General features: G+C 36.3%; 1 protein-coding gene across 12 annotated transcripts in view; it reads right to left on the bottom strand.

Annotated features, from left to right (window-relative positions):
• LOC123536773 (liprin-beta-1-like) overlaps positions 1-25,495 on the bottom strand; it is a 172,050-nt gene that overhangs the window by 46,389 nt on the left and 100,166 nt on the right. For 9 of the 12 annotated variants that reach the window (XM_045320186.2, XM_045320183.2, XM_045320184.2 and 6 more), the window contains 3 exons: positions 14,178-14,309; positions 8,080-8,185; positions 5,564-5,635 (listed from right to left, as the gene is read on the bottom strand). In XM_045320186.2, the coding sequence (XP_045176121.1) occupies positions 5,564-5,635; positions 8,080-8,185; positions 14,178-14,309 (310 nt within the window). Of the gene's footprint in view, positions 1-5,563; positions 5,636-8,079; positions 8,186-14,177; positions 14,310-16,482; positions 18,322-25,495 lie in introns of those variants that run through there. The other 3 variants (XM_045320185.2, XM_053528198.1, XM_045320194.2) reach the window with 2 other exon arrangements.

Raw genomic sequence — 25,495 nt, 5'->3', positions numbered from 1 at the left:
AAATTCGAAATTCCCATGTGATTGTGAAGTTTAGTGTAGTGGTTTCTTTTTGCTATCAAATATTCTGAAAAAAATCTTTATAGCAAAATTATAAATCATATTGTTCCTTTTGTTTTTGTTTTTCAAATTTTTGCAGTTTATGTAGCTATTTTCCCAATTCCACCAACTTTGACATCATTCCCAATTGAAAAGTATGGGAATCAGTTCAGCTAAGAATAATGAAAAGAGTTTCTGGTCTAGTCGGATGAAGAATATGAAATAATGGACATGGAACTCAACAAAGGGTGCACTGCAAAAAATAAAACCAAATATGCCTCTCATTCAATACCTAGCAAAACTTAGTACAGGAGGCCTCACAAAGTGCACCTGCATTATTATTTTCATCTCTTAGAACGTATGCTGAAAGTCTGTCCAATAAAAATTTTAAGAGGCATTTACAAATTTGAATTAAACTACATCCTAGCATGTAGCACTAAGTTAAGCTCTCAAGATTTCTTCCAGTGTTTATGATCCTTTGCTCAGATATACTTAATAAATGTTAAAGGTTGTGTAACACAAAGGAAACAAATGTTCCACAAGATACAACAATAGGACCATGATGGTCCTGAATCGCTCACCTGTTCCCACATGACCCAGTTTTGAGTATGACGTCGTTTTTTCTATTATTTGACATAGTGACCTAGTTTTTGAGCTCATGTGACCCAGTTTTGAACTTGACCTAGACATTATCAAGATAAAAATTCTGACCAATTTTCGTGAAGATCTATTGAAAAATATGGTCTCTAGAGAGGTCACAAGGTTTTTCTATTATTTGACCTATTGACCTAGTTTTTTAAGGCACGTGACCCAGTTTCAAACTTGATCTAGATATCATCAAGGTATTCTGACTAATTTTCATGAAGATCCATTCAAGGGTATGGCCTCTAGAGAGATCACAAGGTTTTTCTATTTTAAGACCTACTGACCTAGTTTTTGATCGCAGTTGACCCAGTTTCAAACTTGACCTATATATCATCAAGATAAACATTCAGACCAACTTTCATACAGATCCCATGAAAAATATGGCCTCTAGAGAGGTCACAACATTTTTTCATTATTTGACCTACTGACCTACTTTTTGAAGGCACGTGACCCACTTTCGAACTTGACCTAGATATCATCAAGATATACATTCTGACCAAATTTTATGGAGATCCATTCACAAGTATGGCCTCTAGTGAGATCACAAGGTTTTTCTATTTTTAGACCTTCTGACCTAGTTTTTGACCGCGCATGACCCTGTTTTGAACTTGACCTAGATATCATCAAGATGAACATTCAGACCAACTTTCATACAGATCCCATGAAAAATATGGCCTCTAGAGAGGTCACAAGGTTTTTCTATTATTTGACCTACTGACCTAGTTTTTGAAGGCACGTGACCCACTTTCAAACCTGACCTAGATATCATCAAGATGAACATTCAGACCAACTTTCATACAGATCCCATGGAAAATATGGCCTCTAGAGAGGTCACAAGGTTTTTCTATTATTTGACCTACTGACCTAGTTTTTGATGGCACGTGACCCAGTTTCGAAGTTGACCTAGATATCATCAAGGTGAACATTCTGACCAATTTTCATGAAGATATCATGAAATATATGGCCTCTAGAGAGGTCACAAGGTTTTTCTATTTTTAGATCTACTGACCTAGTTTTTGACCGCACGTGACCCAGTTTCGAACTTGACCTAGATATCATCAAGGTGAACACTCTGACAAATTTTTATGAAGATCCATTCATAAGTATGGCCTCTAGAGAGGTCACAAGGTTTTTCTATTTTTAGACCTACTGACCTAGTTTTTGACCGCATGTGACCCAGTTTCGAACTTGACCTAGATATCATCAAGATGAACATCCTGACCAACTTTTATACAGATCCCATGAAAAATATGGCCTTTAGAGAGGTCACAAGGTTTTTCTATTATTTGACCTACTGTCCTACTTTTTGAAGCCACGTGACCCACTTTAGAACTTTACCTAGATATCATCAAGGTGACCATTCTCACCAATTTTCATGAAGATCTTGTGAAATATATGGCCTCTAGAGAGGTCACAAGGTTTTTCTATTTTTAGACCTACTGACCTAGTTTTTGACCGCACGTGACCCAGTTTCGAACTTGACCTAGATATCATCAAGGGGAACATTCTGACCAATTTTCATAAAGATCCCATGAAAAATGTGACCTCTAGAGTGGTCACAAGCAAAAGTTTACGCACGCACGGACGGACGACGCGCGATCACAAAAGCTCACCTTGTCACTTTGTGACAGGTGAGCTAAAAACTAAATGAAACAGTAAAACATAAAGATTTGAGCTTAAGGTGATAGATAGCATTGAACTTTAGAAGAAAAATACAGTCACTTTAGGTTTTAGTACTTTATATATACATAATTATGTATGAATTAATTAATAGCTAACTGATAAGTAAGAATGACTGAATGAAACTGAAAACATATTTATACAAAAGACATATATACTACAGGAGGTATTACAACACCTTGACTTACCCAGAGGCAGACTCCAAAAGAATGCTTTTTCAGAAATAATTAGATTTATAAAACTAATGCCAAAGTGAAAATATTCAATTTTTTTAATCAATGTTTTTCTATTTGTTTAATAGAAATTTATTCTAGCTTGACTGAAAAAACTTTTTAACAGCTCTTAAGCCCCATTTCCACGGAAAAACCAGTAACTGGGGCTGTTTTGCACATGTTCCTGTATTTTCTCATTTGACAGTTTATATCACATACTTGGGCCCGTGTTGTCTTTTCAGGAGGTAAAGCTGAGGCTCCGGGGTAGATTATACCTAGTTGATAATTTTCAAGACAACACTAAACCCAATATGCATCAGCCTGCACAGAGTCTCAATAATACCTGTAATTTGGAACTATTTTTATGAGTATCTGTTACAGATGAAAAAAGGGTTGTCCTGTATTTAAACAAATTTGCAGTGAGGAATAAAACAAGAGGACCATGATGGTCCTGAATCGCTCACCTCTTCCCACATGACCTAGTTTTGAGTATGACATTGTTTTTTCTACTATTTGACATAGTGACCTAGTTTTTCAGCTCATGTGACCCAGTTTTGACCTTGACCTAGATATTATCAAGATAAAAATTCTGTCCAATTTTCATGAAGATCCATTGAAAAATATGGTCTCTAGAGAGGTCACAAGGTTTTTCTATTATTTGACCTATTGACCTAGTTTTCGAAGGTATGTGACCCTGTTTTGAATTTTACCTAGATATCATCAAGGTGAACATTCTCACTAATTTTCATGAAGATCTCATGAAAAATATGGCCTCTAGAGAGGTCACAAGGTTTTTCTATTTTTATACCTACTGGCCTAGTTTTTGACCGCACGTGACCCAGTTTCGAAACTGACCTAGATATCATCAAGGTGAACATTCAGATCAATTTTCATGAAGATCCATTGAAAAATATGGCCTCTAGAGAGGTCAAAAGATTTTTCTAATTTTAGACCTACTGACCTAGTTTTTGACCGCAGTTGATCCAGTTTCAAACTTGACCTAGATATCATCAAGATGAACATTCAGACCAACTTTCATACAGATCCCTTGAAATGTATGGCCTCTAGAGAGGTCACAAGGTTTTTTTTATTATTTGACCTACTGACCTAGTTTTTTAAGGCACGTGACCCAGTTTCGAACTTGACCTAGATATCATCAAGGTGAACATTCTGACCAATTTTCATGAAGATTCATTCAAGGGTATGGCCTCTAGAGAGGTCACAAGGTTTTTCTATTTCAAGATCTACTGACCTAGTTTTTGATCGCAGTTGACCCAGTTTCAAACTTGACCTATATATCATCAAGATAAACATTCAGACCAACTTTCATACATATCCCATGAAAAATATGGCCTCTAGAGAGGTCACAACGTTCTTTTATTATTTGACCTACAGACCTACTTTTTGAAGGCACGTGAACCACTTTGGAACTTGACCTAGATATCATCAAGATGAACATTCTGACCAAATTTTATGGAGATCCATTCATAAGTCAGTCCTCTAGAGAGGTCACAAGGTTTTTCTATTTGTAGACCTACTGACCTAGTTTTTGACCGCACATGACCCTGTTTCGAACTTGAACTAGATATCATCAAGATGAATATTCTGACCAACTTTCATACAGATCCTGTGAAAAAAATGGCCTTTAGAGAGGTCACAAGGTTTTTCTATTATTTGACCTACTGACCTAGTTTTTGATGGCACGTGACCCACTTTCGAACTTGACCTAGATATCATCAAGGTGAACATTCAGACCAACTTTCATGAAGATCTCATGAAAAATATGGTCTCTAGAGAGGTCATAAGGTTTTTCTATTGTTTGACCTACTGACCTAGTTTTTGACCGCACGTGACCCAGTTTCGAACTTGACCTAGCTATCATCAAGGTGAACATTCTGACCAATTTTGATGAAGATCTCATGAAATATATGGCCTCTAGACAGGTCACAAGGTTTTTCTATTTTTAGACCTACTGACCTAGTTTTTGACCGCAGGTGACCCAGTTTCGAACTTGACCTAGACATCATCAAGATGAACATTCAGACCAACTTTCATACAGATCCCATGAAAAATATGGCCTTTAGAGAGGTCACAAGGTTTTTCTATTATTTGACCTACTGACCTAGTTTTTGATGGCATGTGACCCAGTTTCAAACTTGACCTAGATATTATCAAGATAAACGTTCTGACCAATTTTCATGAAGATCTTGTGAAATATATGGCCTCTAGAGAGGTCACAAGGTTTTTCTATTTTAAGACCTACTTACCTAGTTTTTGAAGGCATGTGACCCACTTTCGAACTTGACCTAGATATTACCAAGGTGAACATTCTGACCAATTTCCATGAAGATCTTGTGAAATATATGGCCTCTAGAGAGGTCACAAGGTTTTTCTATTTTTAGACCTACTGACCTAGTTTTTGATGGCACGTGAACCAGTTTCGAACTTGACCTAGATATCATCAAGATGAACATTCTGACCAATTTTCATAAAGATCCCACAAAAAATGTGACCTCTAGAGTGGTCACAAGCAAAAGTTTACGGACGGACGACGGACACCGCGCGATCACAAAACTCACTTTGTCACTTTGTGACAGGTGAGCTAAAAAAGTCACAAGAACATATCTGCATGAATACATCAACTCCATAAAAATCCAACCAACTCCACATCACAATTCATTCTTTTTTAATTTCAATTCATACGATAATTCTCGCTCTTAAATTTGGATAACATTTGGACTCACATCCTTAATAGGTGGGTCAGAGGCAAACTATCCACTACTCACTGCATGAAATGAAACTATTTATATTTCTGTTGTTTTATTTTGCTTGTTTCTGATGCCGCATAGAAAAGTTAACAACTCTGAGATAAAAGTAACAATATTTTTCTATTTAACTGATGATGTTATCCAAATTTTGAAAATGAATGCTATATGCATTTACACAAAGCAGGGTATTCTCGGGGACAATCCTTTCACAAGTAATCTTACGTTTCTTTCTTAGCCTGTCTAATGTTCTTTCCTTCTCACCTTGACACTGTTCAATCATACAGTCTTCTGTAACTATAATTAGACCTTCAACTTTTCAAATCTTATGAAAGAGAATGGTCTTAAAGACCTGCTCCAGTCCTACCTTTTAACTTTAAATTGTCACTGAAAAAGCATGAAAATCCTGACTATGAACAATGACGCCTGTCAAAATAGAGTCTATTATACATAAAATTCTATATAAAATACCTGTGGTTTTGCATGCAAAAGTGACCTAGCCCATTAACAGCCAAGTTAATCTACAAAGCAAAATAATTTGAACAATCTTGGTTGAGCAGTCAACCAAGGAACATTTCTGTCAAACTATTTTGAAATCCAGCAAGTGGATTTCTAAAGCTAGCATATCACAGGATGTTACACTAGGCTTCTACCAAAAAACAAATACATGACTTAGTGTATGTCATAATGGAACTTATGAGCAGATAGAGACCTAACATTCTCTAGCAAATAAATGTCTCAGTCTCTGCCAGGGCTAATCAGGTAATATTTCACTGAAAACTTTTAGTGCATTTGCTAGTACAAAATCTGTTCACTGAAATACAACAAATATTATTTGTACTGTCACTTTCTTCAGGAATATAAATTATTCTAGTAACACTTTGAGATGGTTCTTACTTAAAACTATGCTTTCTATCCTGACATTCATAATGTTTTTGACATTTGGTATTAGTTCAAGGTATATTTTCACCAGTAAAACTGAAATGACAATCTACCTTGCACAGTTGTGCACTTATTTTAATAGTAACACAGATCTTCCTAATTCATCCTCCAGAGCAAATTGGAAAACCACTTTAACAAAACTGGGAGAGGTAAATCTTTTAGAAGAATCTAGCAGTCCATTAGAAGGTAACTTTTACAGTAATTTCTTCTGCTATTCATATCTAAGAAATTGCCTTGATGCCGGAAATATGCTGTAAACAATGCATGACAAGAATCCATAAATGAAGGTACTTCTCTCTATTTTTGAAATTCCTTGCAATCTTGACTTAAGCAACAAGATTCTGTAAATATTAAAGAAAGAAGAAGCAAGAAAGTCTCCCAAAAACAATGTAATACATTTAACTGAAGCTGTCTAGATATACTGCCATGACAGACCATATTTGGTATGACTAATCCTACTTTCTGTTGACTATTTTTCTTGTCTGCCCTCCTGTTTGAACCCATGACCAGTCTGTTAACAACTACATCACCCCAGTCTGAGATACCAGTCTTAAGGCATGAAGCTTTATTCTTTTGGCCTTTTGGTACAAAAAACTTGTTATTTAATTACTGCAGGGGCATAGTTCCTATAAACCTAGAGGATAAATTACGTCTGGAAAACAAGACAGTAACATTTCTTTGTTCTGGTGCAAGTCAGTTCTTGACAACATTATGCTCTTGAAATCAATTTATGTGTTAATATAAATTCAGCCAAACAACAGAGAATAAGATAAAATTTGTAATAATTCTGTTTTTGCTTATATTTCTGACCCATAGCACTGATTGTTAATTTTTAGAATTAATTCTATTTTCTCTTACTTTCACGACTTCTATGACAAATGAATATGTTTGGATATGAACTTATGCTAACTTGTGTGATTGGACAATGTTCGTTTTTACTTAATGTACCTTCTTCTTCACCACTCTGTCCAAGACCCGACAGTGGAATGCAAATTCTTCAGACATACAAAGATAAATAGCTAAGAAATTCTCTTATGACACCTAGCCTACTGTTCAGAATGATGTTTATAATATTAGTGATGTATTGATACTGGAAAGCTAACAAAGACATTCATGCACAATATGGCTAATTATTAAAGGGTCAACATGGCAACAGTTTGTCCAATATTAAGTTACATACAGTTGAACCTGCAATATCAACCACCTGCCTTAGTGCCAACCTGTAGTGTAGCTTGCCTAAAACAGCTAGTCAGGTAAATTCCCAAATACACCTTTTGTTCTAACTTCAACCTGGCTTTAAGCAGTCATATGCTTTAAAAAGCCACATTATACCACTCCCTTAGCTGGTTGCTTGAACACTGAAAACCTTTCAATTTAAACTTTTTTGTGACGTTTTGAAAATTTTTTGTTTTTTAAATTTTTTTCGTGGTACATCCGGACATAGTGGATAGTCGAACTGCGAGTTCGTTTTTGAGATGCCTTTCAAACCTTAAATGAGTTCCTGAAATGTCTTTCAAACATTAAATCAGTTACTGCGATACTTTTCAGTGAAACTCATTTAATGGTGAATACTTAAAAGAAAACCCCTAAATGACTTACAAACATTTTTCAACCAGTCTAATATGAAGTTTACAATAAAATCTATGGGTAAACATGTTTAAAAGTACAATGTTTGTTTCATTTCTCTCTGTAAAACATCACTTCTCAATTCAAAGAATTCCTTGCCATATAAATTTTCTAATATCAGGAAAATCCAACATTTTCCTGTTTTTCTTTTGTCTGCTTGAGGCTTGACTTACCATTAACATCGGAGACAACTGTACCATTGCGTGCCAGTTTCTGTCGTAAGTCGGCAGTTTCTGCATCTTTAAGGGCAAGTCTTGCCTCTAAATCTGTTATCTGTCTCTGTAAGTACAAAGTAGAGACATTAATATTTCCTTATCCAGTCCAAACTACACTGACACAAAATAACCCATTTTTAAATTCTTTAGTGTTTCTGTATGTAATACATTGTATAGAGCTCTGTGGTAAATGTCTGGGCCAAGGTACTTGAATATTCTATCCTTTCATACAAAATTTTATAGACTGGACAAGAAAGATTATGTTGAACAAGAGCTGTCTCCATAGGATGACACATGCCCCTGATGGCACTTTGAATGAATAGTTATGGCCGATGTTAGAGTTTAGGACCTTTGACCTACGGAGCTGGGTCTTGCGCGCGACACGTCATCTTACTGTGTCACATATTCATGCATAGTTATTTTAAAATCCATGCATGAATGACAAAGATATGGACCGGACATGCCCATCAATGCACTATCATGAAAAATGACCTTTAACATCTAAGTGTGACCTTGACCTTTGAGCTACGGACCTGGGTCTTGCGTGTGACACATCGTCTTACTGTGGTACACATTCATGCCAAGTTCTTTGAAAATCCATCCATCGATGACAAAGATATGGACCGGACACGCCCATCAATGCACTATCCTTTAACGTCTAAGTGTGACCTTGACCTTTGAGCTACGAACCTGGGTCTTGCGCACGACACGTCGTCTTACTGTGGTACACATTCATGCCAAGTTATTTGAAAATCCATCCATCGATGACAAAGATATGGACCGGACACGCCCATCAATGCACTATCCTTTAATGTCTAAGTGTGACCTTAACCTTTGAGCTACGGTCCTGGGTCTTGCGCGCTACACGTCGTCTTACTGTGGTACACATTCATGCCAAGTTATTTGAAAATCCATCCATCGATGACAAAGATATGGACTGGACACGAAAATTGCAGACATACCGACAGACAGAAAGACGGTTCAAAAACTATATGCCTCCCTTTGGGGGCATAAAAATTATGACCTCAAAGCAAGACTTTGACCATTAAGACAGGGTACAAGTCTTGAGTGCAACACATTGTCTTGTTATGGAGAATGTTTATGCCAAGTAATTTGAGTACCCATGCATGCAAAATAAAAGTTATATAGAGTAGACAAAATGACCTTAAATCTTTGACCTCTAAGTGTGACCTTGATCTTTAATGTAGGGGTATGGGTCCTGAACCTGACATGATGTCTAATTATGGTGAATATTTATACCAAGTAATTTGATTTTCAATGCATGCATAAAACAAGAGCTGTCACTAATGGTGACAAATGCCCCCGCAGCGCCTTGACTTTGATCTGGTGACCTTGACCTTTGACCTGGTGACCCCAAAGTCAATAGGGGTCGTGTACTCAATAAGTACTATTAGCATGTGAAGTTTGAAGGTCCTGGGTGCAGTGGTTCGCGAGTAAAGTGCCTTCATGCAAGAAGTTAACATTGGCCCCTGTGACCTTGACCTTTGACCTGGTGACCCCAAAGTCAGTATGGGTCGTGTACTCAATAAGTACTATCAGCATGTGAAGTTTGAAGGTCCTGGGTGCATTGGTTCGCGAGTAAAGTGCCTTCATGCAAAAAGTTAACATTGGCCCCTGTGACCTTGAGCTTTGACCTGGTGACCCCAAAGTCGGTAGGGGTCGTGTACTCAATAAGTACTATCAGCAGGTGAAGTTTGAAGTTCCTAGATGCAGTGGTTAGCGAGTAAAGTGCCTTCATGCAAAAAGTTAACATTGGCCCCTGTGACCTTGAGCTTTGACCTGGTGACCCCAAAGTCAGTAGGGATCGTGTACTCAATAAGTACTATCAGCATGTGAAGTTTGAAGGTCCTGGGTGCAGTGGTTTGCGAGTAGTGCCTTCATGCAAAAAGTTAACATTGTATGAACTAACCAACGGATGGACAATTGAAAACTAATATGCCTCCCTTCAGGGGGCATAAAAAGAGGAGAAAAATGACCCTAATTCTTCTACCTATAAATGTGACCAAGGGTCTGGAACGTGACAGATTGTCTTATTATGGAAGTCATTTGTGCCAAGCCAAACCTGACATAGCACAACAAAGACAGCAGACAGGATTTTATACACAGACAGTAATAGGACTACATGTTCCACCCTGCCATTTTTAATGGTGGGGGGGCATAAAATATTGGCACAGAATGCATGGCAACAGATGATGGACGCTGGATCATCCAGCTTTACTTAATAGCTAACCCTGAATAAGGTTATCTTAAAATCAATGAATCATCAATTCTTATTGCTGTAAGTCACACATGTTTTAATTAAAAGTAAGTAATGCCTTCTTTACATATTAGCTCCTCTTCTGGGCAAAGTAGTAATTGGTAAACTTGTAGCAGCAAAAATGCTGGTATACCTTAAATTCAATTCTCTGTGGAATTTTATAATCATGAACACACTAATTAATATCAACTATTCATAGGTGTAGTAGGCAATCAATGATATAATGCTTAACAGTACATTAACTATCACTGTTTAATTTAAAACATGCAGGGTTAGATTATTCTTCTGAATCAAAAAGTGAATGTTTTCTGTGACAATCTTACAGAAGACACGCAGTCTGAAAGTCATCTTCCACGCCCTGAGTCATGTGGAGGTAATTGTCACTTACAGAGCACATAGCAATATCTGGTTCAGAATCCAGAAACGGCAGCAACACAAACTGGTAACTGTTAAAGTAAGTTTTCAGGTTGAAGAAGTTTCCAGTTTAGAAGCAGTTACTGATTAGTTATTTAATTTTGTCCGAAAAATTTTTTGGGGGTTTTGGAAACAGTTAACTGGTGGGGGCATAAAGTCATGTATGTTTAAGTTACAAGATAAAATACACAGGGATTTTCTCTCTTTCATTTCATGAACTGAAACAAACACAGAATCAACAAGAGCTCCGCCAAGTGGGGCAATATACACCCAAAGGGTTATATCAGAGGAAGATGGGAGCAAAATTGAAAGAACCTGACTGTTGAAGCCCAAAGGACAGGAACAACGAAGGGAAGAAAGTCCACAAAAAAAATTCTAAGTCTGCCAAAAAATCCTTACCAGGTACAGATATGTCAAAATACACCTAAAAATTGGAGGTAACACAGAAAAGTGGTCTCGGGTTTTCCTTATGGCCAATAAAAAAGAAGTTACAAAATAAGCTATTCATAGTAACATAAAAGGGAAGTAATTCAAAACAAAAACTTGAGCTGCTTTTGAGAAAAGCACATGTCTCCCACAACTACCTAATCTCTGAATAGTAAGCAGTACAGTTCAGGAGTAACTTTTGGTACAGTAATTCAAAGGGCCACTCGGTTCAGTAAGTTTTGGTACAGTAATTCAAAGGGCCACTCGGTTCAGTAAGTTTTGGTACAGTAATTCAAAGGGCCAATCGGTTCAGTAAGTTTTGGTACAGTAATTCAAAGGGCCACTCGGTTCAGTAAGTTTTGGTTTAGTGATTCAAAGTGGTTTGGATGAGTGGTTCAGATCAGTAATTCAAGGGCCATAATTCCAAAGTGCCTGGGCCGATTTGGCTAGTTATCGAACTTGGCTGAGGACTAACACATTTTGTTCAAGTTTCGTGAAGACTGAATGAGAACTGTTCGACTTAGAGAGCTGACAAGATTTGTGACGGACGGACAGACACACAGACAGGAGTAAATAAATATGTCTCCCACCACAATGGTGTGGGAGACATAATTATTGTAAGTGAATGAAAAGGGGATCTGCCAAATAAAAACAAGAGCAATGCAATGCAGAGCAATATACACACGAAACAAAGTTATATGATCTTTGACCCCTAAGTGTGACCTTGAACTTGAAGCGAGCCATCCAAAACATGGGCTCTGTATGCGTCTTCATGTGGTGAACATTTGTGCCAAGGTTCTTTGAAATCCTTAAAGCAGTTCAAGAGTTACAGAGCGGACATGAAACAAACTGATATGACCTTTGTCCCCCAATTGTGACCTTGACCTTGAAGCGAGCCATCCGAAACAGGCGCTCTGCACATTGTCTCGATGTGGTGAACATTTCTGTCAAGTTTCTTCGAAATCCTTCAAGCAGGGGTGTAAAATTCTTTTTCACACCACTCGCCCTGCAGGACTAGTAGCTAGTAAAATCTACTCGCCCTTAGTGGACAGTCACTCGCCCTAATAATTGACACTTTTAATACTGTCACGTTTTATGGAAGGAGTATTATGTACAACAAGCAAATTTCAAACATAACACATAGCTCATACACTACGTTTCCTTTTTGATTATTCATTTTTGTTACTCTTAAATTTTCTTTTCACACCAGACATTTTGGGAAATTTTCTTTCACTAATTTTGTCATCTCCACCATCAAGTTGTTCTCCATAATAACTGCATTGATAGTAAAAATAATCACAGTCTAACCCCTACCGTAGTTTCCCAAAGTGTCTGGAAAGTTTTAAATATCAGTTATTTTCATTTTCTCAAGACTTAGATTTTTCTATTTCCCGAAAAATAATTATTTTGAAAAGTGTCTTAAAAATATGGACACAATAATCATCATCCACCTACCCGTCTTGAAAGCGCAAAAAAAAGTTGACGATCATCGGTAATTATTCTGTTGATAAACTAAGTAATTGGTTTGTTTTCATCATCAATTAACATCCTCTCAAAGAGCTAAAAGTGTGTCGGTATCATGAAATCTGAAGTGGAGATCAAAGCGGTATTGTTGCACGAGATTGTCATGGCATTACATCATATTACAGTTTTTGCGCCATGTTACCTATTTGCCCTCAAGGAATTTACATTATCGTTTGAGAAGAATATTTTATATAAAAAAAAATACATGTACATGTACAAAGACTCATTTAAAACTTATTAAAAACCGCAACAACATCATTTTGTTTTATTTTAAAACCACATTTCTATTTACGTCCACGAGGTCACGTACCCTATTCCGCCGCACTAACAGAAACCTTTTTACCAAAAAATCGTTTTACTCAATGTATTTAAATTACTGCCGCTTTTTCATTATTTAAGATTTTTTAATTCTGTTTTTTGTTCTTTCTAGTCAAAAGTCTGAATTTTATGCCCATAGCATGTATCACTTATTTTCTCTTAGAACATGTAGAAAGAAATCAGTAATTAAGATCGCGCTGTTTGAAATTTAACAAATGATTATATGAAAATTCGACCGTTTTAATACAAATTTGCTTACATTTCCGTCGATATTTTATTGAAATATTAATAGAATTCAAATTGTATTACTTCTCAAGCGGTGTTAAAAAACTGAAGCGATAATGTTAAAAAATGAATGCACTATGCGCGTTTTTTGTGTACGTGTCGATAAAAGTAACGGAGATGTAAATTTGATATTAGGATAGGTTGCACGTGCTCTCGGAATGAAAAATTACCGGCATGATGTTTTGATATCTTTACGATTCGCGGGTAAATTCCAGCCAATCAAAGTCAATGTTTGCTGACGTTTTTCAAGATGTAATTTTTGAATTTTATTAAAGCTACGACGTAAAAACCACTCGCCCGATCGGTCGAGTATACATCGAGATCCACTCGCCCTATCCAGACTTTAACTCGCCAATGCGAACGGGCGAGTGGAATTTTACACCCCTGTTCAAGGGGTTAAATATCTACAGAGCGGACATGAAATTGCTAACAGAGGGACGGACACTGGGGGGTGTAACATGGCGTATAATAACAATTAGTCAATCGCTTCAGCAATTCATGATTTTACTGTATATTCAAACAGAAGGAACATTACAGACCATGGCAAGTGTTCAGTTTGGAGGTGTCTGTGGAAAAGGTTCCGCTGTATCTATTTAGGGCTGGATCATTCATCAACACTGATGAATAACTAGGTTAATGATCTAAGTCATCAAAACATTGTCAGCGATATTCCCAATGCCACGATATTCCCAATGCCACGAAGGGACTTTCTAATTCTCACATGGTCAATATCCCAAAGTAATTATCACAAGTTGTTCTATTTATGAGTTTGCACTCGACCTTATATGTTTACTTTTAAATAATAAAATACCTGCGACTGTTTTAATCTTTCCTCTAATTCTCGTCGCTCATTTTCTGCAGTAGCGAGGCGTATTTTCAGACTGGAAATTTCTGCCATTAGATCAAGTTTATGGGTCTCCAAGGATGACCTTGTCAACAATTCCTGAAAATAGAAAAAGAATCTGATTAATGCATACAACCCACGTATGACAGGACCACAGTCTTTGCTAATCCCTGCATGATTTTTGCTTCCTCAACACCAACCACAAATACCTCAACATAGTATTTGATAACCCTGCATTAGATGCCTCAGCACATCTTTACTTGATATCAGCACCGCATGTAATGTCTAAACACACCTTTATATGAATCAACACGGCATAAGCTGCCTCAGCACATTTTTATATGATATCAACACTGCATGATATGTCTAAAAACGATGTTAAACCCAACAACAATGAATGCTTGAGCAGCTTAAACACAGAACACAGCAATACAATTATCAACTCTGCATTTAGTGAAAATAATACCGTGTTCAGACTACGTTTTTAATCCTACATTAACTTGGGTTTATTTTTTAAACTCGTTTGCGTCCACACTATATGTGGTGTAAAACGTGAATTTTGTAAAGGTCAAGTGGTTTCTGTAATGTAGCATTAAAACTACCTCGGGAGGTGGTTTTAATACTACATTAAAAAGTAATGCTACATTATTTTACAAATGTGAACGCAAATGTGGGTTATAACTGGTTTTACAATCCCAAATCCACAGATCTTACCTTTTGGAGGAAGAATACCATGTGTTTCTCTTTTGTATCAAACAATTGATGCTGTGGCTGGCAAAAGTAATTGGACTGTTGTTGAAACAAAAACATTTAATGCGATATGGAGTCAAGCGGACACTCAAAATGGACAATAGATGGAATGAACAGAAATTCTTAGATGAACACAGAAGTTTAAATATTGATGAGCCCTTCTTGTTTCTGTTAGCCTCAATTCTTTGTAACCTTTTTTGCTTATTGCAAGATATTTGTTAACTTCCAACATTGCATGTATATATTTAAACCACATTTCTTTGACTAGTGTGGACGCAAAATAGATTGTATTTTGATGGGTTTTGAATGTCAAATACCAATTATAGCCAATTAGTGCCTAATAAAAATAAAACCGTTCTGCTAGTGTGAACACGGTATAATAGTCAACATTGTATCAACTGTTTCATCATAGCCACATATCTCAACTTTGCATTGCTTTATCTTTGTCGTATATATACAGCTTCTGCAGCCAAACAGCTTAATAGTTGCACACAAAACTTCAATCAAATTTTCTAAAAACTTTATATTATTTTCATAAGAAAAGTCGAAAAAGGACCATAATTTACATTAAATAAATTCAACCAAGAGTTATTTCTTTTTTGCTATTTCAGTAGGTCCGAATCCAATACATATAATGGTACGGTTACTGAGAGTATGACATCACATAGAAAACATTCAACAAGGTGTGATGCCGCGTTGGCGATTCGGCGACGCTCCGATGAGTAGATAATAGCGCTGGCTATTCTTCCAATAGTCAAGCCAATAAAATACAGTTTATACCACCATATATCTGCAACATGTAACCTTCAATTCCATTAACATTTAATTTATTAAATGCCATTTCCGAGAACAGGATGCTATCTCTGGTATAGATGCAGAGAGAGAAATGTTAATAAATAAAGAGCTTTGCCATTAGTCTCTATGTACAAATGTAATGTGAAAGCATACAAGAGTGCTTGTCTGGCAATACTCGTAAGTGCTTTTTAATGAATTCTTATATCTATTAAACAAAATAAGATATAATATAAGTCTGCACAGTTAAATGACTCAAAATTTGTTTGAGGTATTGTTTATACTTCGGTATATACTAAAAGCAGGAAATCTGGCCAGATACAAACTTCTTTCTTCAATTAAGTCAGTTTTCAAAAGCTCGAGTCAAAATATGATATTAGACAGTAAGGCTATAGCCGTAAGGCTATGGTCACATTAACCTGACTGCACCTGTTTAAAAATATAGACATTTCATAGATAATGGCAAATATTACCCTATATTGATATGTTCTGGTTTTGCTAAATACTATAAAGTAACATTGGTATGTTAAAAACTGTATTATAGTTTTACTCCACTTCCCCCCCCCACAATGAATTAATGATATGCTTTTTGACAATGAACCTGCCTGTCAACTACCTACTTCCACACTTTCAGTTTTCTTGCACCTACCCAACATGTCTCATATCATAAAATAAGTAATTACTGAAAAGAAAAACCTTATTATAAATATTACCACAAGATCAAACCTACATTTATAAACAACCATTTCCATCCTCGTAGGAAAAATCCCAAAATCTCACGAACCAAACCGAATAAACTTTCAGTAACCTCACAACAGTTCAATCCTCCACACCTGTAGCATTAAAACTACCTTCCCACAACTAAAAATCACAAATCAGTTAGAAGTTTCCCTCAATTTTTCTTATCATTTGATCAATTTCACTTGAAATCTACCATACCCCACAAATTTAATGTTTGTGTACAAATCAAATCACTGCTGGTTCCCTGTAATAGTCGCCATGCTGCTCTGGAGATGTTGTTTTTTTTTTTAAATAAAAACATTAAATCATTGTCCGTATTTACTAAAAATTGAAATCAAACCCTTATATATTACTTAATTTTCTTGTTTCTGATTATTTCATTGCAATGTGAAAGAAGATTGTTCAAAAGCATGGAGCTGTTTTCCTAACTAGCAGATAATGTAAACGGCACAGTCACCTCTTTGGTCCCGAATCATGTTTCTTCTTTTTCACATATAATATACACATACAATACCCTTTCCAACATGTTGCTTACCAATTTCATACATATTTAAAGGTTTCCATAATAAAATTCCCCTTTTTCATTTTAGCACAAACGGACAGTCTCCCCTATTTTTTCTGGAATACAAGTATATGGCAAGTCAAAAAAAAAAATTGCTTGGTAGAAACAATATCTTGCAGAATCACGTTTAAATATTATCTGACCACAATGAAATGGTTATATGCCTGCAGAATAATTTTGTGCTATGGGGATGAAATAGGGAAGCACTATTTCCTGGTGCATGTCTGGCACCAAGTAGTAGGTAGACATAATGTGTGTTTTTTTTTTTGTTGGATTTAACGTCGCACCGACACATGATAGGTCATATGGTGACTTTCCAGCTTTAATAGTGAAGGAAGACCCCAGGTGCCCCTCCGTGCATTATTTCATCACGAGTGGGCACCTGGGTAGAACCACCGACCTTCCGTAAGCCAGCTGGATGGCTTCCTCACATGAAGAATTCAATGCTCCGAGGGAGGCTCGAACCCACATCGATGTAATGTGAGTGTGACCAAAGCAGAAGTTAAATGTCTCGCAGAATGATTAGTGTGTAAACATCAACTAAATTCTCAGCACCCATGATCTGATTCCGGGTGTGCAAATGAAGTGTAACACCATTCCATTGTATCATTTCATAGACCAATATTATGGCAGCACTCGCTCTCTCCTTGCCTGTAAGGCACCAAATTTTATGTCGAAATGACTTTAACAGTGCTGCATTTTAGATTTTTCATAAGCTATAACTGGAACTCATATATATTTATATATTTTAATGAAATGAGGATTCTTGTCTACCATGTTCCTTATATGCCCACAGGTAACCAACAGATAACAGAATTGACAAATTAACAGCTTAGTCAACACACTCACACAACCCTATATTACATGTTTAAAACAAACAAACCACATTCATAAGTTTTTCTTCTTTTTTTCTTCTTTTTTTTTTAACATGTATTTATATACATTTCCAATTAGGACTTTCTACTTATAGATTATTTTTCCACAATCAAGATCCGAATTTAATAAATCTGATTCAGAAGCCAGACCAACCCTCTATGTTTTGCCAAGAAATATATAAATATATACAGATTGGGTCTGCAAGTCTTCCTCTCATTAAAGCTCAAACATGACTTTCCCAAGTATCTTCTCATAATATAGATCTCTATCGAAAGGTTGGAAGTCTTTCTATCAGAAACAGTAATCTGTTTTTATAGGTAATTTGAAAGCTTTAAGGCTTTAAAGTAAACATTTTCTATTACATAATAAATTTATGCACTGCCAGTTCTTCCTAGTTACTCTGAATGCACTCCTTACAGGCACTGGCCTCTAGATCGCACGACAACAACAACAACAACAACACACAAGAAACGCGGCAATGCCACGAAACCAGGTTTTCAACACTTTTCATAAGAATAAACAAGAGTGCCAGAATGTCACAATATACGCCTGTCACAGCAAATTTCTTTACTCTAGCACCTGTATTTGCAGATGTAATTTTAATTTAGTGGTTGTTTAGTAATCATTGTAATTCTTTTGTTTTTCTAAGTCCACAAAAAAACTCCTTACCAGGTAGAGATACCTTAAAATACACCTAAAATTAGAAAGTAACAACTATGTTGTACCACAGAAAAGTGGTCTTGGTTTTTCCCTACGGTCAATTATAAAAAAGTTACAATATAAGTTATTTATAGTAACAACTAAGGGAAGTTAATCTTAAAAAAAAAAAAAAAAAAAAATACAAAAAAAAAAATTGTAAGTCCACACAGAAATCCTTACCAGGTAGAGATTGGTCAAAATACACCTCAAAATTGGATGTAACATGCATGTTGTACTACAGAAAAGTGGTCTCGATTTTTCCCTACGTCTAGTAATGAAAAAGTTACAATATAAGCTATTTATAGTAACAACAAAGGGAAGTAATTCTAAAGAAGGGAACTGCGCAAGACACTTCGTCTTATGATGGTGTATAATTGTGCCAAGTTACATCAAAATCCCTCTATGCATGAAGAAGATATGCTCCGGACAAAGTTTTCATTCTTGTATCCTTTGACCTCTAAGTGTGACCTTGACCTTAGACCTAGGGACCTGGTTCCTGCGCATGACACTCCGTCTCATGATGGTGAACAATTGTGCCAACTTTCATCAAAATCCCTCCATGCATGTAGAAGATATGCTAACCCTAACCCTAACCTAACCCTAACCCTATTTTTAGTAACAATGACCTTGACCTTGATCCCAGAAACCCCAAAATCAATCCCAAGCTACAACTTTATATAAGTTTTCTATACACCAAGTTTCATCATGATAGCTCATTCCTAAGTTAAGTTATTGACCGGAAACCCTATTTCTATTTTAAGTAACAGTGACCTTGACCTTGACCCCAGAAACCCCAAAATCAATCCCAGCCTTTGTCTTGATATAAGCTACATACATACCAAGTTTTATTCAAATATCTTTACCGAAACAAAAGTTATTGACCGGAAACCCTTTTTCTATTTTAAGTAACAGTGACCTTGACCTTGACCCCAGAAACCCCAAAATCAATCCCAGCCTTTGTCTTGATATAAGCTACATACATACCAAGTTTTATTCAAATATCTTTACCGAAACAAAAGTTATTGACCGGAAACACCAGTTTGACGCCGCCGCCGCCGCCGCCCGCCCGCCCGACCGACATCTACCCCAATCTAATAACTCAGGTTTTCGTTGAAAACCTGGTTAAAAAGAGCACTGCAATGCAGAGCAGTATAAGCCCGAAGGTATGACTTTTGACACTTAAGTGTGACCCTGACCTTGTAGCTAGCCATCCAGAACATGCGCTCTGCACATTGTGTTGATGTGGTGAACATTTGTGTCAAGTTTCCGCGAACTCCTTCAAGGGGACATACAAAATTTGAATAGCCTCAGGGGTTATCTCCTGTGAACAAAACACAGGGTCAGAACACAGATTACCATTATGTAATTACTTATGTCGAAATCCCATAATCATCAGTGCCAATCATTTTGTAATTACCTACCCCAAGCCATTTATTACCATTGTGTAATTACCTACCCCAATCCATTTACCATTGTGTAATTACCTACCCCAATCCATTTATTACCATTATGTAATTACCTACCTCAATCCATTTATTACCATTATGTAATTACTCATCCCAATCCAAAAATAAGATGTCCTAATTATAAAGTAATTACTGCACTTTTAATAAATAAATTACAAAATGGGAATTTACTGCAAATTTGCAAGCTTAATAAAATTATACCCTCCCCCTGATCATTAGTCACCTTGTTTTGAAGTAAAAACGTCTAAAAAGTGGTATACTATTCCTCTATTTTTTTGTGTTAACAGTTGGAACATTAACATTTTGACTTTAAACCACATGCTCATCATGCAAACATGCAATTGTTGAATTAGAGCAAATTACTGGCCATTTGTTTAGGAAATTGGGATATAAAGCAAGAAACACTCCTCCATTAATTGGATTTTAATTATACCATAGTGGAACTGTTAACTAAGAAAAAACTTAGCAGATGCTACTTTTTATATATCTGAACAGACTCAGGTAGGTACATAAAACAGTTAGAAATCCCTATAGCCAAAAATTGACCTATAAATATGAGTAATTGGCAACATCTTGAAATGCACTTAGGAAACCTACAAGAATTCAAACAGAAAATTGGTATAACATGCAGATACTCCACAGAAAGTTGCTTACTAAACTTGTTTGTTAGAAAATACTAGTTGTCAAAATGTGGGACTTTTGCACAATAAATATACAAGACATCACTTTGAAAGGTTAAACAAATTTAAACCTGTAACAAACCTTTTACACTTACTTGTGTGTGTGTGTGTGTGTGTGTGTGCAGGGAGGGTGGGGAAGGGGGGGGGGGCAGGGAGGGTAGATGTCATAAGATATTGCTTAAATGTGATTAACAACCTTTCAGTTTTTCAAATTAAAATGATCAAATCATTTTTTAGTATTTTCTAAAATATATAAATCAAATCTTATTTATAAGATAAATTCAAAGATACAAAATACAGGAGAATTAAGTTGAAAAGAAGCTAAATCCAAACATGCTTTGCAGACATGCACTAACAGTCTTCCAGGTGACTACATATACAAAACAGATGCAAAAATCTGATAAAATACTTGTCATAGAATGTTTGTACCATAAAGCCTTCATTATTAGTCTTTTATCATAAGAAACAGTATCAAAATCATGGTGGAGCCATAAAACCTGCTATCATAACTGCCATCTTATCTCATAGACAGACAAATTTGCACATCTTCCTACTAACTGCACATGTTTCATTATAATTATGTGAGATTTATATATAGATAATGACATATATTTTCATCTGCAAGAAATATAATAATGATCTGGAAAACAAATTTGATAAAATTCTGTCTGGAATTTCAATAACTGATACATTTTTGTATTCTCTATCAACACACAAAAAAAACCCTGAAAAAGATGGTGCCTTTGGATTTAAATGTATTTGTGTCTAACATGTGTTCAAAGCCATTTTTCATAAGTATTTCAATTATAACTAGAGTGCCAGACTGTCACAAAATACGCCCATCTAAATATTCGGTTATGTATTCAAGGGCCATAATCCAAGAGTGCCTGGGGCAATTTGGGTGGTTATCGAACTTGGCCGAGATATTATGCCCAAAAACATTGTCAGCAAGTTTGGTGAAGACTGGATGAAAACTGTTCGACTTAGAGGGTGGACATGCTTTTGGATGCCGCTCGCCCGCCCACCCCACCACGGGTGTTCACATAATACACCCCGCTCTTTCAAAAGGCAATTAAATAACTCAACTGGATTATTCCTGAATTCCATATCAATACATAAACTTGTTCCTAGAAGTTACTAACAACATTCATATATCAACCAGAGATGGAGGACAAATCACTATTGATACATCATCTTCTGTCACCATGGAACAATGTTTCCTATTGTAGCAGAGAAAGGATCCAATGGCTGGCAATGGAAGAAATATTTTGTGGCAAAGAAGGACTTAAAGGTTGATCTTATTGTATAGCAAAAGAAAAAGACCCAAACGTTGGCAATGAAACAAATCCTGTTGTGGCAAGAAAAAGACTCAAACGTTGACAATGAAACAAATCCTGTTGTGGCAAGAAAAGGACCCAAACATTGGCAATGAAACAAATCCTGTTGTGGCAAGGGAAGGACCCAAACATTGGAAATGAAACAAATCCTGTTGTGGCAAGAAAAGGACCCAAATGCTTACAATGGACAAAATCCTAGTTTGGCAAAGAATGCAATGGACAAAGTCCTACTGACTCAAATGCTCGTAAAGAATGAAATCAAACACTGGGAAATCCTCCAACCCAAACAGGAAAAGGAAGGAAAAATACCTTCAAAGAAAATAAGATCAGTCTTACATGAAGAAATAAAAGTTCCCATTTAGATATTTCATTCCGTGACAATAACAGACTTTCATTAGTCATCGTAAGAATTTTCTGCCAGATAAATAACTAATCTGATTGTATTGAAACTCGTGATACCAACATATTATGACATACTATGAATAATTTATCAATCCAACAACAAAAGATACTAAACAACAAGAGTATTGAATTTAAGCTAAGCCATTCACTGGGCCTTGCCTGCTTTTTAATATTTTTTTTTCTCAAAGACTGTTGTTTCAGAGTCATAAGTACATAATCAAATTATCTGAATATAAAAATTATACCAAAAAAAAGTTTGACTATTTTTGAAATTCTCCTTTGGCATGTCCTAAATTCTTCATAAAGTGATACTTACCTCTAATTACACTTTTTCACAGTTCAAATATGTTTGTTGAGAAAACTGATCTATACCTGCCTTTGTAAGAGAGATATATCAAGCCTTTGTAAGCAAGGTATTTGCTACTTTTGTAAGCAAGGTATATCCTGTCTTTGTAAGTGAGGTATTTGCTGTCTTTGTAAGTGAGGTATTTGCTGCCTTTGTAAGTGAGGTATATCGTGCCTTTGCAAGCAAGGTATTTGCTACTTTTGTAAGCAAGGTATATCCTGTCTTTGTAAGTGAGGTATTTGCTGCCTTTGTAAGTGAGGTATATCGTGCCTTTGTAAGCAAGGTATTCGCTACTTTTGTAAGCAAGGTATATCCTGTCTTTGTAAGTGAGGTATTTGCTGTCTTTACAAGTGAGGTATTTGTTGTCTTTGCAAGTGAGGTATTTGCTGTCTTTACAAGTGAGGTATTTGCTGTCTTTGTAAGTGAGGTATTTGCTGTCTTTGTAAGTGAGGTATTTGCTGTCTTTACAAGTGAGGTATTTGCTGTCTTTGTAAGTGAGGTATTTGTTGTCTTTGCAAGTGAGGTATTTGCTGTCTTTGCAAGTGAGGTATTTGCTACCTTTGTAAGTGAGGTATTTGCTACCTTTGCAAGTGAGGTATTTGCTACCTTTGTAAGTGAGGTATTTGCTGTCTTTACAAGTGAGGTATTTGCTACCTTTGTAAGTGAGGTATATCCTGCCTTTGTAAGCAAGATATTTGCTACTTTTGTAAGTGAGGTATATCCTGCCTTTGTAAGCAAGGTATTCGCTACTTTTGTAAGCAATGTATATCCTGTCTTTGTAAGTGAGGTATTTGCTGCCTTTGTAAGTGAGGTATTTGCTGTCTTTGCAAGTGAGGTATTTGCTGTCTTTACAAGTGAGGTATTTGCTACCTTTGCAAGTGAGGTATTTGCTACCTTTGTAAGTGAGGTATTTGCTGTCTTTACAAGTGAGGTATTTGCTACCTTTGTAAGTGAGGTATATCCTGCCTTTGTAAGCAAGATATTTGCTACTTTTGTAAGTGAGGTATATCCTGCCTTTGTAAGCAAGGTATTCGCTACTTTTGTAAGCAATGTATATCCTGTCTTTGTAAGTGAGGTATTTGCTGCCTTTGTAAGTGAGGTATTTGCTGTCTTTGCAAGTGAGGTATTTGCTGTCTTTACAAGTGAGGTATTTGCTGCCTTTGTAAGTGAGGTATTTGCTGTCTTTACAAGTGAGGTATTTGCTGTCTTTGTGAGATATTTGCTGCCTCTGTAAGTGAGGTATTTATTGTCTTTGAAAGTGAGGTTTTTGCTGCCCTTGCAAGTGAGGTATTTGCTGCCTTTGCAAGTGAGGTATTTGCTATTTTTGCAAGTGAGGTATTTGCTGTCTTTTTAAGTGAGGTATTTGCTGCCTTTTTGAGGTCTTTGCTGCCTTTGCAAGTGAGGTATTTGCTGCTTTTGTGAGGTATCTGCTTCCTTTGCAAGTGAGGTATTTGCTGTCTTTGTAAGTGAGGTATTTGCTGTCTTTGTAAAAATAATATCCAATGACAGTGATCTTTGCTACAATAAGATTTCTTTCATTGCAAACATTTCAGTCCTTTTCCTGCCAGGATTTCTTCCACCATTCTTAGCCTAATACTGGTACAACAGAAAAGTTACATCAAGAGGTAGTAAGTCTGATCACAGGGCAATGTTGATGTTCAACATGATGATGTTACAAAACACAAAATGTCTTAGCCATTAATTCTCCATATAAGATTCATGTGGGGAAGTTGTCTTTCACAAGCAAATATTCGTTACACAATAACCATCCTATATGACATACTGCTAAGAAACCGTGTTAATTCAACCAAATTTCTTCACATGAAGGATGGATCTATGTCCTAAGGAGACAAAAGAAAACTGATTTATCTGACTTTTATGGCTCTACATGTCATAAAACTGCTGCTACCATGTCTTCAGAGATTTGACAAAGATTTTTGTAGTATGACATTCTGTTTCAAAGCGTCTGATCCCCATTACTTCAAAATTGTCACATACCTTTACAAAGGCAGCAGATGTATTTCCTGTAAAGACAGCAAATACCTTATTACAGCAGTAAATACCTCACTCAAAAGGGCAGCAAATATCTTACCTTCAAAGGCAGCAAATATCACAGATATAAAGGCAGGAAATACCTCCCTTACTAAGGAGGGAAAGACCTTTCTTGATGAAGCACATACCTCGCATATAACTCCAGTCCAGCACATGTAATTTTGACCAAAAAATAGTAAGTTCAAAGGAACCTTGTGAAGAAGTTGAGCATCTAAAAAATTGAAGACAGAAGTCAGTTTATTGTCTGCAACTCTGAAACCTGTCCTGTTCCATTTAAGTATCAATTACAGTCACAAGGCAAGGCTTGACAGTCCACAACATGATTTCATGATACTTGATAATCCACAACATGATTTGTGATAATTGTCAGTCCACAACATAATTTCATGAGGCATGATAGTCCGCATGATTTCGCGAGGCTTAATAGTCCACAACATGATTTCTGTACATATCATTTTTTTCTGGGACATACAACATAATTATCACTTTTCCATATAAGTTGCAGAAGAGTACAAACTGCACCAGGACAAGTGAAAATTCAAAACAGCTCGTGATGCAGTACCACTTGCTGTCGAACAATTT

Source organism: Mercenaria mercenaria, chromosome 17, assembly GCF_021730395.1.
Source record: "Mercenaria mercenaria strain notata chromosome 17, MADL_Memer_1, whole genome shotgun sequence".
NCBI lineage: Eukaryota > Metazoa > Mollusca > Bivalvia > Venerida > Veneridae > Mercenaria > Mercenaria mercenaria.
Note: the sequence above shows the minus strand (reverse complement) of the source record. Positions and strands in the feature narration are given on the sequence as shown.